The following is a 17,002-nucleotide window of genomic DNA, read 5'->3' as shown; positions in this document are numbered from 1 at the left end:
GTTGGCACTTGCCTTGCTTTGTAGATAATTCACTAAATGCTGCTTTGATTGTTCATTTCTAGACACTTACTGTAACTATCACTCTGCAAGTCTGTATCTACAATGTAAATACCCTCTAATTTGTTAAGGTTGTTGCTTCTGTTTTATAGGTATTTGCCACTTTTTCTATAATTAATTATTACATACTGCAACACATCTGAAAGCCTTTGAAGGCCTTTCCTAATACAGAAAATACAACAGTGCTTTACCGTAAATAACACAAATGATTGCCTTTTAATAACTGGCAATCAAGCCGAGGGCTCCTCAGCTCAGAGATCCCATGGGAGCCAAAGTAGCAACAGAAGAATCCTGATGGATCATTCAGTTCCCAACTCCATGCCCAGCTGCTGGCAGTTGTTTGACACTGCTGTGACCAGAGTTGTGCTTGACTTTTGCCCCAGATGATGCTATACAGATAGCTGCCAAAGAATAATGCCGCTAGGATCCTGGGGACAGCACACTGCAAAATGTAGTTTCTATCCTTGATCAGATTTTCTGTGGGAGGTGTTGGTCTCTGTAAAAGCTGCTGTAACTGTAGTAACCACTGTAATTACTGCACAGTAACTAATAAGTGGGTAACAGTCTTGATGGAGCTGAGTGGGTTTGCGACAAAACTGTACAATACAATCTTCTCACTGTGATCCAAAGAAGCAGTTTTGGTCCTTTGGCCTACATTGAGCTTTATCATTAACAATGACAGTAAAAAAAAAAAACAAAAAACAAAAACCAAAACAACGTAAATGACTGTAAATGACTGTCCACATACTTTTCAGTCTTTGTGTTTTTAGTCTGCCACCACTCAGATTTATAGCTAGTGAGAAGAATCATGAATATAGAGCAAGCTAGCTGTGAAATTTTTTTAAAAAAATATAAACATATAGGATAAATGATATGCATGAGGAGTATACATAAACACATCTGGTGTATGTTTTTGAATGAGAAGGATATTATATGATGTAAAGCCATTTTTATAGGGTGAGTTTTATGAGGGAAAAATTAAAGTGATCTGATTACACAGGCTAATCAGTATTGACATGGGCACGTGGATAAGACTCTTGATTGTTCCTAACTCCTACTGAAATGAAACCAAGCTATTCCATTGACTAAGAAAGAAAAGCTGTGGGCTCGAGGCTAGGAAGTTTAAGATGAACATGTTGCTGGCACACTTCTGCATTTGTTAGAGTGGAAAACAATATAGGTATGTTCCTAAAACCCTTCTGATCTTCTCACTTTCGGCAACCTCACATCTCATCATTTCAATAAAGCCACAAGCACAAGAAAACAATTTCTTGGATACAAACTATATCTTAAGTGAGTGATCTAAGACATCACATATGGAAGCTACTTAATTACGGCTCTTGCCTTATTTTCCCTTATTTCCCAACTACACTGTGAGAGGGCATTCCAGAGCTTTTCAAGTGTACGTATATCACTTGTTATCTTATGCTAGAAACACTATGCAAATGACAAATTGAGACTGATTACCTCTTTTGACAGTACACTAGAACAGGTTACGGTTGTACACATTTGCAGGATATAAGGGACCGAACTGACAGCATATCTCATTCTTGTTGCCCTTTTTCAAGATTCCAAGATCCCCCCAAATAAATAAAGGATTTTATTTAGATTGAGATCAATCAGTCAGTAAAGATGGTCTTGTAAGTTAAAAGAAGGCCTGGACCAACTCTGCCCATCATTCAGCTATCACCTGAATTCTAGTGGACAAAAAACCCTAAAGCCTGTTAACCATGTACAGTCCTTCACAGAGGTCAAACCATTCTAGTGCTGCTGAGATCATTCTCTTGAGGTGTAAGTCCTTTTCTAGAGTACCTGAATTAATTGATGAAATACCATTCTTAGAGGTAGGCTGACTTTCTGGAAAGAGAATGGTTGATATCTCCTCCTCTTCCCTCCCCATGCCAGCTAATGCGCAACAGCACTGTCCACTTGAGCTCCGAACTTATGAATGGCCTGTGTTCTAAAATGGCTGGGCAGGGTACCTTTTGAAAAGCCATTGATGAAGAAGCACCAGTAAAAATGCGAGAGCTCAGGGCCCCAAGGAGGTGTGCAACGGACATTTGGATCATTTCATGCAATCGGGGACTTCCAGCTCTATGGCATGCAAAACACAACTAAGAGCAAAACACAGAAGGGTTAGCCAATGAAACACAACAGAGTCAAACAAAACAAACCTCCAAACATAGATGAGAGTAACAAATACACACATAAAAACAAGCAACAGCATGAACTAAATTTTCTTGCAGGGGTCTAGGCAAGCATGGGAAGGTGCACAGAGCAAGATTTAGCTTGTTTTCAATACTATTAATACTTAATACAAAATATAGTACTCTTCATGCTGGATGCTTCCTTAATTTGAAGCTGATAATATTCAGAAAGATTTGGGGTGCCATTATTTTGCACATATGAATTGAGAACAATCAGGCAGTGCAAAATGGCCAGACCGTAGCCTTATTTGTCAGAGAGGGTCCTTAGAGAGTTCTACCAGTAAGGCAGGCAGCACCTTTCCAGTTCTGCAGTGGCTCCACTTTGCCACAGAGGGCAGGCTAGGAAAACTAAGAGACTGACTTGGAAAGAAATGTTAAACAGCAGGGGCACCGGAGCAGAAAGCTCCTCTCTGCCACCTTTGCCTTCGAGCAAGTCAGAACAATAAATGCTGAGGCTAAGCAAATGCTGAACTCAGAAGTAATTTTCTGTTTCCTACTGCTTATACATTGCAGAACTCAGATATTGACTTCAGCTGTTAAACTCTGCCTTACCTAAAACCTGGCCAGGAGGAACCTGAGGAAGCATGTATGTGCTTGGTGGGACTTGCTAATTAGAAAGACCTAGGCATTCACTGAGGCAATATTTGCTCAAGGAGTGTGGGACAAATAGCTGTACCTCTAAACACTCCAAATAGAAACACACATGCTCTGTATTACAGCTTGTTCCAACTCCCTGAAGGAAATTAAAGTTTTGTTTGCTTTGCTGGCACATCAGCCCGCATCAGAGCTGCTGTTCACTTTAACAGAAAAAGGACAAACTATCATTGTGCTAATTTGTACCACTATACTGGAAAAGGTTTTTAAGAGCCAGACTAGTCTTCTGGGAATGAAAATGAAGTGCAGCTACCAAGAACAGCAGAGTTTAACTCCAATCTGTGAAAGAAAACTGTCATTTTTCAAGATGCTTTAAATGAGCCCTGATGTTATCCAAATTTACAGAGAGAACAGAAAACATGATTTCTGATACAGCTTATAGCACACAAAGCATGGCTGACTGACCATTTTCCCTCAGTCTTAGACAGTGCTCTTAAAGATTGAAATGTGAAGGGTTTAAAGCTATTAAATACTTTTCCCAGCAAGTATTTTGTCTAAACTAGAGCTCTTTACCTACAGCAGAGAGATGTACTAAGCTGAACTAATCAGCTTTTGCCTTGCATGTTAGAAAGTCTGCTGAGAAAAACTGCAGCAGGGGAAACTATCTGTATTTTCTTCAGTTTGGGTTTAAAAGAGGGTTTAGCAAAACTTAAAAAGTTGTGGCTTGCTCAAAATACCAATTCAGTTCATCCTTGCTGCAGCATCTACAGGTGGGGCTTACAAAGACCTCCAAAAATAGCCATACCTTACAGTCTCACATAGCAGAAGCAAAACTGAAGTCTAAGCTGTGCAGGACTTCTGGAATGATTACTGCTTTTTTTTATCCTGTATGTTATATATACAAACTCTTTATGTTGTATCCCTGCCTTTTAAAGCCCATTTGTTACAAACTGGCAGCTGTTTTCTTTGGTTCCCTGTTACCCCTACAATCCCATTGTCAGATTCCAACAGGACAATGCAAGGTCAATTTTATTCCTAAACTTAGAGAATACTGTAACTTCCAGGTAAAGTGAGCTGTTTTCAAATGGGATTTTTATTTTTTACCAAAAAAACCCACCCAAAATACCAAAACCTGGGAAGGAACACGTCTCTAAATGTCTACGTAAACTTGGAGTGTAGGATATGTATATAACCTTTAAATTGCTCCATGGACACTAGCTCTCCCCATACCACATTAACAATATAATTTTAGAATGTGTTCTGCACACAACAGTGTGTGCTGCACAGGAGGATTAAGTGTTCCTGTGCATCTTCTCTAACCTGAACAAACAGCCCCATGGCTTGCTACACAGTGTACTAAAAATATCACCCATCTACAAAGGCTCACTGAATAGACCTGCAGGTATATTTTTCTACAGCCAAAGTTCCTTTACAATTTAATTCAGACTAAAATCTAAGGGAATAAAGGGAGAAGAGTGACTAATAGCACCAGGACAACACCATATATCTAGAGGTGTAATAAATCTTTTACTTGGATGTATTAAGAAAAAGATACATACCAGGCTAACAAGGCCCATTGTGGCACTTATGCTAACATGGCACATCATGGCCTACACACCTCTCTTGAGGAAACCTCATTAGTTTTAGACTTGCACCAGGTAAGGAATCAGCACAGTGCTGTTTTATAAAGAACTCAAGGAAATTTTTCTATTGCAAAGGGCAAAGTAAAGTAGTAAATGTGCAACGCTGTAATACACAATTATCAGTCAGTTTCCAGAAGTGCCTTCCCATGCAAGCCCATCAACCCTGCCCAACTTGCAACTATTTCTTCACGCTAGGCATAAGACAATACCAGTCCTTAAGATGGTAATTGTGATTTGGACTAGTTCAGTTTCAGGATAAGTATTGAAGACACACTCTAGGTAGTGGGGGAACGTTAAGCAACACAAACAATGGTATGACACTTACCTCAGCAATCTTCAACACTGAACTCCCATTCAGCTCAAATGTGGAGGTATATGTTATACAGAGCAAGACCTTGAATCAAAAGAGAGGGAGGAAGGAAAAATATTAAGTTTCATCCATTACTGCCTCCCTTCCCCACCCATGTGCTTTTAGCCACAGATCCCTCAATTTTTAGAGCAGATGTCAGAAGAAGCTTAGCACCACGTGTTACTGGGATAAAGGAGATGGCACAATCAAGTTGGTTCCTCCTGAGAAGCTGCAACTGTAGGCCCCAGAGGTACAGCCTTATTGCCACCTCCTACGTCTGACCGCAGAAGGAAAGACAACCCAGTGACCAGCTCTGGCCTTGGAATCGATAGCCAGAATCCATCTGTATTTTAACCACAAGCTTTGCATGACTTATAATCAGTCCTCCCATTCATTTCTATCAGTATAACAAAGAACGAAAAAACACACACAATAGAAGTTATTACCTAGATAACACAGGTACATACATATTATGTGAAACAAACTGTTAATTACTGCTTGACATGAGGATTTCCCAGCCTAGGATATTTCCAGTAAGTGTATTATAGTCATTTGATAACGAGCAGCTAAGAAACAATTCATAAGCCCCAATTCATGAGGGAACGCTTGTCCCGTCTTGAACTCAGCAGGAGGAATAAGAACTAAAAGCCGCATCTAACACCTTACTTTGAAGAGAAAGGGAGTGGGAATGTGATGTGATCTACTGGGGGGCAATGTGGTGAGAGGTGCTGTCATGTGATGCCTTTAGTGTCCTTCCCTTCTCGCCTTCCTTTCCAATCTGTCCTGTGCCACATAAGACAGAGAGCCTGGGCTATTGTCCTCTCTCCTCCAAAGCATAAAATTACCCCAGTGCCAGATTTTATGCTTTGCTTGGTCTGAAATAGCATGAGTTTCTTGGGATAAGTGTACCAACAAATACCAATCACATTAATACTGATGTATTGGTGCCTACAACTTCTTAGCCCCTAAGAACTACTGTTCTCTGCTTCACAAGGAAATTCAGGGCATCAGATAAGTTAGCATTACTGGCTGTTAACCAGTTCTCTTATTTACTACATGCTTTGCAGTGGTACTAGGTTTTTACTTGTGGGTAGGTTCTGCGACAGCTACTAATGCACAATACCCCGGGGTGATTTCCTTAGCCTAGAATGCAAAACAAAAAACCAACTTTGTCAGTGTGTCTAATCAGAGCTTGCAAGTTAAACAAAAAAAGGAGGCAAAGGGATGCATGTTTGGAAAGATTATTGCCCTTTGGTTCTTGTAAAGCATCATTTTTCTGACCTTTTATTGAGTTGCGCAGTTTCCACATTATGGTGGAACAGCAAAAAATTATAATGTAACAAGTTGAAGAAGGAAACTAGATCACCTCTCAGGTGCAAGCTGTATTTTCTCTCTAGGTAGTGATGATCTCTAGAAGTGTCTCAGAGTCTTCATAAAGAACAAAAAAAAAAATGCCGATCTGCAGTTTAAGAGAAGGAGAACACTCTCATATAGCATCGCTTAGCATGCTAGAGCCACTGAACACCCATCATTACTATTGAATCTCTGCTTGGGAGAATACTCCTCTCTGCAGTTATTTTGCATCAGGGATGGGGAAAAAAATCCATTACTGGAAAGCAGGCATTTAATAACTGTAGGGGAATTTGAATTCTCTGTATGAGAGCAGTTTGAGCATTAGCTACTTGCTCTTACAGGTACAGACAGAAGAGCCTGTCCACGGATGAGCGTGCCATTTTTCTGGAGAAGGACGTAAATAACCTTCTTTGCATTTTGAGAATCAGACTGAAAAGTTTCTATGCACTGAAGTGCACTGCACCTTTACAAATGTTTTTCTCAGCAGAAAAAGTGTATTTCACTACAGGATGTCACACCTTACTCCAAGGTTGGTTTGGTTGGGTTTTTTTGCTTCTTTATTTTTTAAAATACAGAAGATGGTTTTACTACTGTCCTGGTTTAGCTAGGATAGGGTTAAGTTTCCCCAGCAGTGGGGGGGAAGCTCTAGCCAGGTTATTCAATACCATGCTGACGTCACGCCCAAGCGCGGGAAGATGGGTAACCGCGTGGTGTGTGGTTGCTCTCCTCACTGCTGTATCGGTATATCCCTTGTTCTGTTTATTGTTATTACTGTTATTGCTATTGTTATTGTTGTTATTTGTTTTGTTGCTGTTACACTGTTGTATTAAAACTCTCCTTATCTCAGCCCTGGGGTTTGTATTTCACTCCCTGCCCCACTCCGGTCAGAGGGTGGGGGAGGGGCAGTGGCAGTGTGGTCTCGGGTCCCGGCAGGGCCTAAACCACCACAACTACAAAAAATGTTCCAAGAAAACCATTATGTAATGGCAATTTTACATTCGTCTATATATGTTATCTCACCTTGACTATTAGTCCTTCATAAATAGAAGCTGAGTAATGTAGATAAATACTAGAGGTAGTGAGAACAGAAAGGGACATGCTACTCTTCTGAAGTACAATAGTCCTAGACTATAATCTCTTTTTTAGGTATTTAGCATTCACCTTTAGAGCAAAGCAAAATTTCTGAACCAAGTTTCTTCTTCATAGTTTCCCTCTTCTGTGAAATGGGCAAAATGGATTTTCTCATCTTAAAAGTGTTACACAACCTACCTCAGTATTACGAGAGATACAAGCTATAGAGCACTTGAACTTGTTGGAGAAGGAAATCTAATTCTAATGACAAATTATTAAGAATGCTGTACTTTGTATTTCTTGATAGGAACTCTGCAAATTTCTCTGCAATCTGCTGCATTTGCTGGCACATGGACAAGTGCCAGTGATGAGGAACAGTGAAACCTTTTTTCACATCCACAGAGCAAATCCTACAGAATAGTTGGAAAGTAAACGGTCAATTACAAAAATCATCAATCATCTCATTTGATTAATAAGTACCTAAGTTACAAGGGCTGTTATTTCCATCTGCTGCTCAGTCCATATCTGCAAAATTTAAAACTTCAAAACTGAACAATTTTGTTTGGCCCTAGGTAATTTCTAAGCTACTGGCCAGCCTCGCAGTCAGCTGTTGGGCCTCACCTTCTCAGCTGTTAACTACCCTGAAATTTTATTGATATTTCTAATAGTTGTAAGAGCTCAGCAGCTGGCTAAAAAAATATACTCAGTGTTTAAGGAAAAAATGATTTGTACTCTCCATACACTGCTGTGTCAAACACAGGTGCAGTGCACAGTTCATAAACCCAGAGACAACTGTCACCTCCCACTGCTAAATCCCTTCTTATTGTGCTAAGATCCAAGATGGACAGCCAGGCCCACGACTAATCTTATTCAGTGTTTCACGTGTCCTGATTTTCCCTACTTGTAAAACCTTGTTTCCTTCATGTGATTTTCTGCTCTCTTGTACCATCTTGGCTTTGTACAGTTTGTTAATACCTAATGCTTTCCAGAGATCAAAACCTGGAAGCCATATACTACAATACATGGAAATACACACCAGTTTAGGCATTCTTATAAGCTCTTACTCTTGAAAATCTCTTTTCCTCCTCCCTCTTTTTTTTTTTTTTTTAAACTTCCTACCTTTATAGAGCTGAACTGTGAAAAGTTAGCACACATATGCTTAATCCCTTCTGTCACAAGTGCCAATAACCTGCTTGTAACAGGTAAATGATAGAAAAGTCAGATATCAAGCACAGTAAAGAAGTGATGATCAAAACCTTGCTATGAAGCAACAGGGAATTTCAGCAAAAAGACTGCTAAGTTCTGACTGCTACTCTTTGTATAAAATGAGATCTGGGAACCTATTAGCTAGAGAAAGGGCATATGATCTGATGTGATCAAATGACAAAAGTGTAACAAGTTATCAGCCAGCATATTCTTGGCTTACTCCACTTGCTACCATCTTCCCTCACAAATCATTTGTGAGATCTGAAAGATGGTCTCTGATCAATGTACAAGACCGCTCTCAGCTATCATTTCCATCAGTGCTGCTGCAGGGCAAATTTACAGTCTTGGTGATCCTCCAGACACTCAACTCGCATGTTTTCCCATTTATGTTGAACAAACAGGAAGACAGAAGACTTCCCTCCTAGATTACTGGATGAAAAATGGGATTGAAAACAAATAAAACCAAACTTAATCATTCAGATCTACTAAAAACACTGAGTCTCCAGACAGTATATCCCATAGGCTGCTTAACTACTCATGACACTAACTCAAACAGTCTGTATTTTAAAAAAAAATAATGAAAAGAAAGATAGGGTTTCTTGGGCAATGATATTTTGGTTTTGCGACCACTGGTAATGGAAGCAGAAACAAAACTACAAAGCAATTCCTAGTAACATCTTCAGTACAAAACAAAATTGAAAATCAGTTTTTACCGTGTCTTACTGTGATGAGATCTTAATTGGTAGAGATTCTAAAACACACTTTTTTTGTTTTTAAAGAAGGAACTTACATGACTGTAGAAATAGTTTCAAAGTCCTACAACCTCCAGGATGTTTTAATTGGCTTTCATTACCTTGCAAATGCCCGAATGAGATCACATTTCCATAAATGGCTTATCCATAATGAAAATATCCATTTTAATTACTGTTGAAGCTCTGACTGTCATGGAACAAGAAGTGTAATGCCTACTCCTTGGAGACACAGGGTAGCAACTGTAGTGTAAGAGTGCACGCATGGATAGTTTTCACAATAAGTAGAAAAAACAACAACAAAAAAGGTGTTTCTGATGATATAATGAAGATCAGTTGGCACAAAATGTACAGGATTTGAACTGCAATGTAATTAAACTTACATTAAAATGTCTATGCCATATTTTAAGAGAAGTCTCTTGAAGACAGAAAAAGAGGGAACATTTTTAGATTGTAAAACTGCTAAGTGTTGCTAGCCAAGTTCCCCAAGTGCTTAGCACATATTTGTAGTAAAAGACAATTCTCACATTGAAGACCTTATGGTAGAGTCACATCAAATAAACAAGGTATGTAAGAAATCAAGTAGTATTCCCAAGATGAAGAAAGAGGGAAAAGGTATAAAACTTTAAAGCAACTGTAATCTCTCATCACCCGAGGATGCTTCAGCACTTCGCTGCATTGTGAAGTGGCAAGTCCAACATCCATACTCTACTGTTATATTTCTTCTCTTCCAGCACACAAAATCCTCTGAACATTCTTGTTTCTCCTAGTTGGGATGCACATAGACACTTTAGTCCTTAGGAGTGCTGAATTTTGCAGCCACCTCTAATCCCTTTGTGAGATTCATAAAGGAAGCCTTTCTTGACTTGCCTTGCAGGCTTGTAATCTTGCATGCAATTTATGCTTGGATGATTCTTAAATCCTCCACCCAGAAGGAAAAACCCAGCCAGAAGACAATGCAGGATAACCCTTTATCTCATTCAGTAATTTGATATTTAAAGCAGTCATCTAGTATTTCTGCAAAACAGTTTGGGCAGGAGGTGCCCTTCTATTTGTCAGGATAACTAGTAACCTGCTCATGTTACATTCTTTGGCCTTGAAGGAAAGCACAGGCAAGAGAAATGAAGTGCACTAATGAACTCGTGTACATTGTGTCACCGTGTACCACTGTAGAAAACAGCAGCTTTAATTATGGACGCGAAGGAGACAATGTCTCCCATGAATCAGAAAACCCATAAAATGCCTTGCTACCAGAGCTACTGGTGCTCAGCATTATGAATGCACCAGGGCTTCAAACAAAAGGACTGTATCAGGTATAGAAGATCTTCACACATTATCAGTGGTGACAAGCTAAATGCTCCCAGAAGACGATGCCCACTGGTTCACTAGACTGAAACAGAACTACCACTGATCACTATTTATGGTGGTATGAAACCAAGTGAAACTTCTGCTTATGTAGTACAGCTGTAGATAGATGCTTAGATGCTTAATAGATATTTAACAGGTTTTCTCAACGGCTCTGACAGGGGCTTTCATCTATAGAATTACAATGCTTAAAGGCAGAGAAGATTTTAAAAAAAGGCTGACTAGCACTGCTAGGATGGCATTTCCCCATTTACAGGTTACAGCCTGTTTAGGTACACTGCATTACTCTATGAATTAGAAGATATATATCTGAGTAAAACAAAACTGAAAAAGGACAAACATCAAACTGAAAAATACCAACAAAAAATTTGAAGAGTTCTCAAATAAAAATGAAGCTACATGTATCCACTACCAAGCGGGACAGTCCAACATGACAGAATGAGCAAGTTCTGTCTGAAAACACCTTCATAACCTCACAGCTGAAGGAGCACTGAGAAAGCTAAAATTTTTGCATTAGAATTTCTCCAGACAAGAAACTAAGCCTACTTTTCTATCCCACAAACCTTTTAAGGGACAGGACCAACCCTCTGCTTAGATTTTTTTAAAGCCACACGGCTGCTCAGACCCACTGAGGTTGTTCAGGGCTATGAATTCAAGCACAGAAAGGTACTGAGGAAGAGCCACAGATCCTGGAAAGAGGCTGCATTTTTGAGATACTGAATTTACTGCTGACTGGTTTTGGCAGCTCCCCTCTAGTGCCTATTTGGCCATATTCAGGCCATTACCATTCCCATTCTTTTGTACCCATTAAGGAGAAAGCTCAGGTATTTAATTCAAGACTGCAGTTTCTGCTACAATGGCCAGGCACCTGAAAACCAGGACACTTCTTTAATCACAATCTTAATTATGAGTACTAGGCATTTACCATAGTTCTAATTAACTTGGGAAAGGATGACCTCATCTTGAAACATGCAAGGTAGGTCACTCAATCCATTGGAATTAACCTGGTTACTTGTAACTAAGCACATGAATAAAATGACTTTAAAAAGTAACCAGAAAAAAAAAAAAGAAAAAAAAAAAAGAGAAAAGTAAACCCAAGAGAGTCTGGATTTGTAGTTGGCCTATATTGCAACAATTTAACTTATGAAAAGGCTCAATAGAGGAAGCCCTAAGAACTCTAGCTAGCAATCCTGGGCAGGACTGATCTTAGAAAAGAATCTATTTGCATGACAGTGTGCAAGCCTTTACAGACTTCCCTCTTTAACAGTGTAGACTGCTAACACATCTCTGAATTATGGACTGGACAAAAATCAGTTATTGCTTATGACAGCTCATATCAGGCACCACTGTTACAAGAACTAATGAACACATTTAGGTGAAACTTCCTTCTACAACCTTTCAGCATTTTATTAATTTTTTCTTATTAATATAATTTTTAAACCAGTTCTGGGTTAAAGCATGCAAATAAAGTTGAATAATGGTTTTTATTTTTTACTTTATTTGAAACATAGTCCTTCTCTGCTCAAAAGTAGACTGGACTGCAATTTATATTGCAAATAATGTTGAAAAATGTTTGCAATAATGCAGTGCATAACATATATTGAGGGGGAAAAAATGATCTCTTACTCCAAAATTATATGTTAATTAAAATATGTGGATTAACAGCAAGTATTAGCAATTGGGTTGACAGTCTCTTTACTCCATCTCCATTTACCAGTTACACTTTTACTGTTGCACCAATGAATTCTTATTTTTGATGGTCAGTTAAATCACTCAAAGAGGCAGCACAAGGAATAACACAGTTTATGTACACCTTTAAATCCAAGTTGTTTCAGTCCAGCTTCCTCCTCCATTTAATTTTAGAGTTCAAGACAAACCAGAACAGTTGCAAATTATATTCTATTAAGCACAACCAACCCGTATGTTGAAAGATACATTTCATAAACATTAACCTTAAACCAATGAGAATATATATATATATATTTGTGGGAGTTTATTACAGCAATCATTTACCAGTATTCAAGAAAAAGGTGTAGAATGTAATCGCCCACAGAGGCTGGGATTTTACAGTTGTGTTCTGTCAGCACTTTTGATCAAACAGTTTAAAACTACTTTTCAAATATATAACATAATTTCTTCTCTGTCATAGGGGGCCAAAGAAAAAAAAATTACCTAGCCTCCCAAACCCTCCACATCTTGGAAAAATAAAAGAAGTTAGGCTTGCTGTTCAATGGCTACAAAGTTCCTGCCAAGTTTTCTGAAAAAGTTAACAGTAAATTTTGCTCAGTTGCTCAAGCACAATCCAGCTTAATTCAACATTTGCATTAGTTCAGGACTATCTCCCTGAACCTGTAACAACACGGTTGTGCAGAACCTAAAACAGGTCAACTATGATTGTTAAAAAACTAAAAACAAACAAAGAATTGTCCCCAAACTTTCTACCACTCCTTGTAGATCTTCAATAGTGACCTTCTCAAGTGACTAATTTGACACTGTAACTGGGGCCCTATCAATTAAATTAGTTATTACAGAAAAAAAAACCATAAAGACTAGGAGATGGCTCTTAGTACTTGAAGAATCACTTTGCATCTTTAAAGCATTATGGTAGCAATCTTGGAAAGAACAATTACAAATACCCAACCTAAAGAGAGTGTTTCTGAGGCAGAGCTATTTGCTCCATTCTGCCTGTCCTTACACAAGCTAAATTTTACCACAGAACTCTGATTCATTTCAGTTCTGAATATATCCAAAATGGAAACTCAAATCACAAAAAGAGCTGTCTACTATTATTACTGGAGAGTTCCCAAATGCTATATTAATGGATTAGTGAAGAGACAAAGAGAAAAGATTGCCTTCACACAGCAGATTTAGCAAGGGTTCATTAAACCTCATTCACAGATTAAGAAGACTTCTGGCTGACTCCTCACTGAAAGCCCACAGAAGAAAATCATAAAAACTTTGCCCATCAGCAAGCAGTACACCTAATCCACTAACAAATGCAAGTTGGAGTCACTGGGAATAAACTAACCTTTCCTAAATGAAATAGCTGTTCACCATGGACAATAGGTAAATACTGGGAATTAGAAGAGTCTTCTGTCTCTCAAGCTACTTTGGAAGAATATTTTTTGGTTCCAGAAAATCCTTAAGTCTATTTCAAAAAACATCACAAGTAGAGTACCCACAAATACTATGTGAAGTCTTCTCAGAGGTAATAAGAAGCAACGCTTGGAAGCTCCACTGTCAGAAACATAATATGTATTCATAACACGTTCAGCATACCATAACACCATTAGTTAGAATAGCAAAATAAAGACCAAATATTTTAGAAGACATCAAATCATAAAACTGAGTTTCCTTCATAAAAGGTAATTATTCTCATTCGTGCTTGAAAATTTCTGTCTGGCTAGCTGTAAATTTCTTGGGAAATCTGGGCACAGAGTGACATGCACTGGATTACATGGCACAGCTTTATCTGTGACTGAAGAAAAAAGGAGGCAGTGAAAGGGAAATTTTAAATGATCAGTCATGCCTTTCTTTCTGAAAACAACTTGTTTGCTGTCAGCACCCATTCCATTACAGTGTATCTGGTTTATCTGGAGATCTTATTTCTGAGTGAGGCCTCATCTATTAATTCGCACTTATTCATAAAACTCCTTTTTTTTTTTTTTTTGAGAATAACATTAACACAGTTACATAGAGAGAGAGAAGTACTGCATTATTAAGACGGTTGTCAACTTATAAATGAAAGTCACCATAACACTAGTGAAAAGAAAGGAAAAAATCCTTACTGGTTTGGATTCTTTCCACCCTACCCACTTCCTTCATATTTGGTTTCACCTGTTTCAATATCACCGTTATGTTCAAATCTGAATTCCATTTCTTTCAGAAGTTCCTGGAGGAACTGGATTTTAGGGTCAGGGTTACAGATGAAAAATTACCAAAACGAAATAATCAAAGAGAGAAAGTAAAAATCACAGAATCATTGAGGCTGGAAGTAACCTCAATCCAGAGGTGCAGCTATAGATTAGTTTCCTTTTCCACTGCTTATCTGGCCATATCCGATAGTGCTTTTGTCAATACTATATGTGTTTCTGCAAGCAAAGGTCTAACTGCAAGAAGCAGAAGTACTTCAGTCATTTTAAAAACTTCTGAAGCCAGAATTTAAAAGCACCAAAGCAGGAAAAAAAAAAAAATCAGGATCCTCCTATGCCACAACCAAACTCAAACCCATGATGTTCATCTTCAATCCAGAAAATGTCTGCTTTCTGCTGCAGACTGTTTGCTTGTTAGTCTACTGCTTAAGGTCAACAAAATGCCCCTACTCCTCAACACGAGGTACACCCTTGCATTTCATTCAACTATAACATAGCCCCACATCACACAACAAAATTCTTCCCACTTCTGGGCCAGCCATATTGCATGACCATGTTCATCTAAGGTAAGTGTTGAATTACTGCTCCCCCCCATTTTTTGTACACATCTGTATAGAAAATATGTATAAATAGAGCAGTGAGTCATTTTGGTGCCATGCTGATAAAACACTGAATTTCATTAGTGATCAATATATCTCCTCCTTCCCATTTCACATGAATATCGTAAAGAAAATATACAAGTAAAATCATTTAGATTACTCCATTTGAAACTGCAATTAAGCTACTGATGTATTACAAGAAGCTTGACAGCAAGGCACTGTATGATTGTGTGATTTTCCATTCCCTTGATACAGCTGAGCATAGTAAGAACACAAACTGATAATAAAAATTAGAGGGCTTTTCAGTGTGATAGCAAAGTATCATGGCAACAGCAAAGGTGAATGTTAAAGTGGCCTTGTGTCAAATACATGGCTCCCTCTGGTCACACTTTCTGGATTACCTGGTTTCTCAGTATCTTTTAATATGTTTTAAAGCACCTAAATAACCCCAGTTTATTTCCCAGTGTGAAAATACTAATAAATCTCTGTCATAAAATGTATCAGAGATACAGAGAATACACAGACAGCATGGTCATTGAGATATTCTAAAGAAATATGAGGCTCAGGAAGTCTGAATGCAAAACCTGTACACACTAGACAGCTTGCTTTACTCAGTGGGAAATCAAATGTAGTTAGTACACCTGTGTTTGTTATAAGTCCCTATTCACGTCATAAAGAAACCATAGTCATTTCCCCTTCCTCACTGAAAAGTCTTCTTTTGGGTGCAAAACTTCTCTTGACATAAGAATTACCCAGCGCTTAATAATAATAAAGGTGTCCTGCAAAATGATAAACAAGGACTTCAGAGTTTCACTTCTACTCTGGAAATTCAAGGGGAGAATTTCCCCACATAATCACTCTACGTGAAACATCTAAGAAAAAGGTGCAATCCACAACTGGTATTCAGAAGAACTAGAGATACTGGCAGTAATCCCTAACCTGGAGTTTAATTTAATACCCATTACAAAAAGTAAAATTCCACTTTAAATCAAAGTTTATAAAAAGGATAAGAGGCACCTCACCTAGCACAGAGGAGAGAGGTATTGTGAGAGAGGAAGGCTTTGAGTTCATCTCAACAGCTGCATTTGGACAGTATGAATTCTCCCTGGCTGCCCCAGACACACTCCAACACAGTTCCCAGCCCTGGCCCTTAAGTCTGAACACTGTCAGCATGCTGGTTTTGTGATCCTCCAACCTGGAAATCTGTAGAGCATGCCATGACACTCACCCTTAAATCAAAGAGAATTTGGTACCTAACTATAAATTTCCGAGTGCCTTTCCACTTTTACAACAGTGGCCCCAACTGCTTGGGTTTTTTTGGTGCCAGAAGAGGTCCAGCTAGCACTGCTCTCCATTTATTCACAGCAAAGTTACAGTTACTCTATTCCATTCCTGTCTAATGTTGCCCTATTACAATAATATTTGACAGGTTCCAAAAGTGTATCAAGCAAGGCAACTAACTGCACTTATGCCTCTCTCCTGCGTTCTTCCTTTGACTGCCAATTCCAATCTGCAGTCACCTAATATAAAAAGCTTTACAGAATGTTCTCCTTAGCTAATCAAGTCCCTTCACGCCTGCATCTGCAATACACGTGGATGACAGCAAACCATTAAAATAAATATTCAAAACATTTGTTTAGGATAATACGTGAAGTGTGTATTTCTGGTGTACACATATTGGGAACAACAGGAGATCTTTAGGATAGGATTTTTTTAAAAAAAAAAACAAACACATTTAAGTGATTTAGGAGCTTACATGCCAGTAACTTACAGTGAAGTCTGTGCTCCTGCACCTCTATTTTCATATCTATTTTGCATGACTAAATGCTTCTGTGTAATCTTTGCTGGTTGCATTCTTAATACCTGCGAGACTGGTGCAACTGTGCAGCAAGTCACAAAGAACAAGGGCAGTATCACTGCTGACCCAGTTTCATGCA

General features: G+C 38.6%; 1 protein-coding gene across 8 annotated transcripts in view; it reads right to left on the bottom strand.

Annotated features, from left to right (window-relative positions):
• The window catches only part of ARFGEF3 (ARFGEF family member 3), a 98,915-nt gene that overhangs the window by 55,237 nt on the left and 26,676 nt on the right, over window positions 1–17,002 (bottom strand). For 7 of the 8 annotated variants that reach the window (XM_074862641.1, XM_074862639.1, XM_074862640.1 and 4 more), the window contains exon 5: window positions 4,827–4,895. In XM_074862641.1, the coding sequence (XP_074718742.1) occupies window positions 4,827–4,895 (69 nt within the window). Of the gene's footprint in view, window positions 1–2,039; window positions 2,087–4,826; window positions 4,896–17,002 lie in introns of those variants that run through there. The other variant, XM_074862647.1, reaches the window with a different exon arrangement.

Source organism: Strix uralensis, chromosome 3 (genome assembly GCF_047716275.1).
Source record: "Strix uralensis isolate ZFMK-TIS-50842 chromosome 3, bStrUra1, whole genome shotgun sequence".
In the NCBI taxonomy this organism is placed as follows: domain Eukaryota; kingdom Metazoa; phylum Chordata; class Aves; order Strigiformes; family Strigidae; genus Strix; species Strix uralensis.
This window is presented reverse-complemented; position numbering and strand designations above follow the sequence as displayed.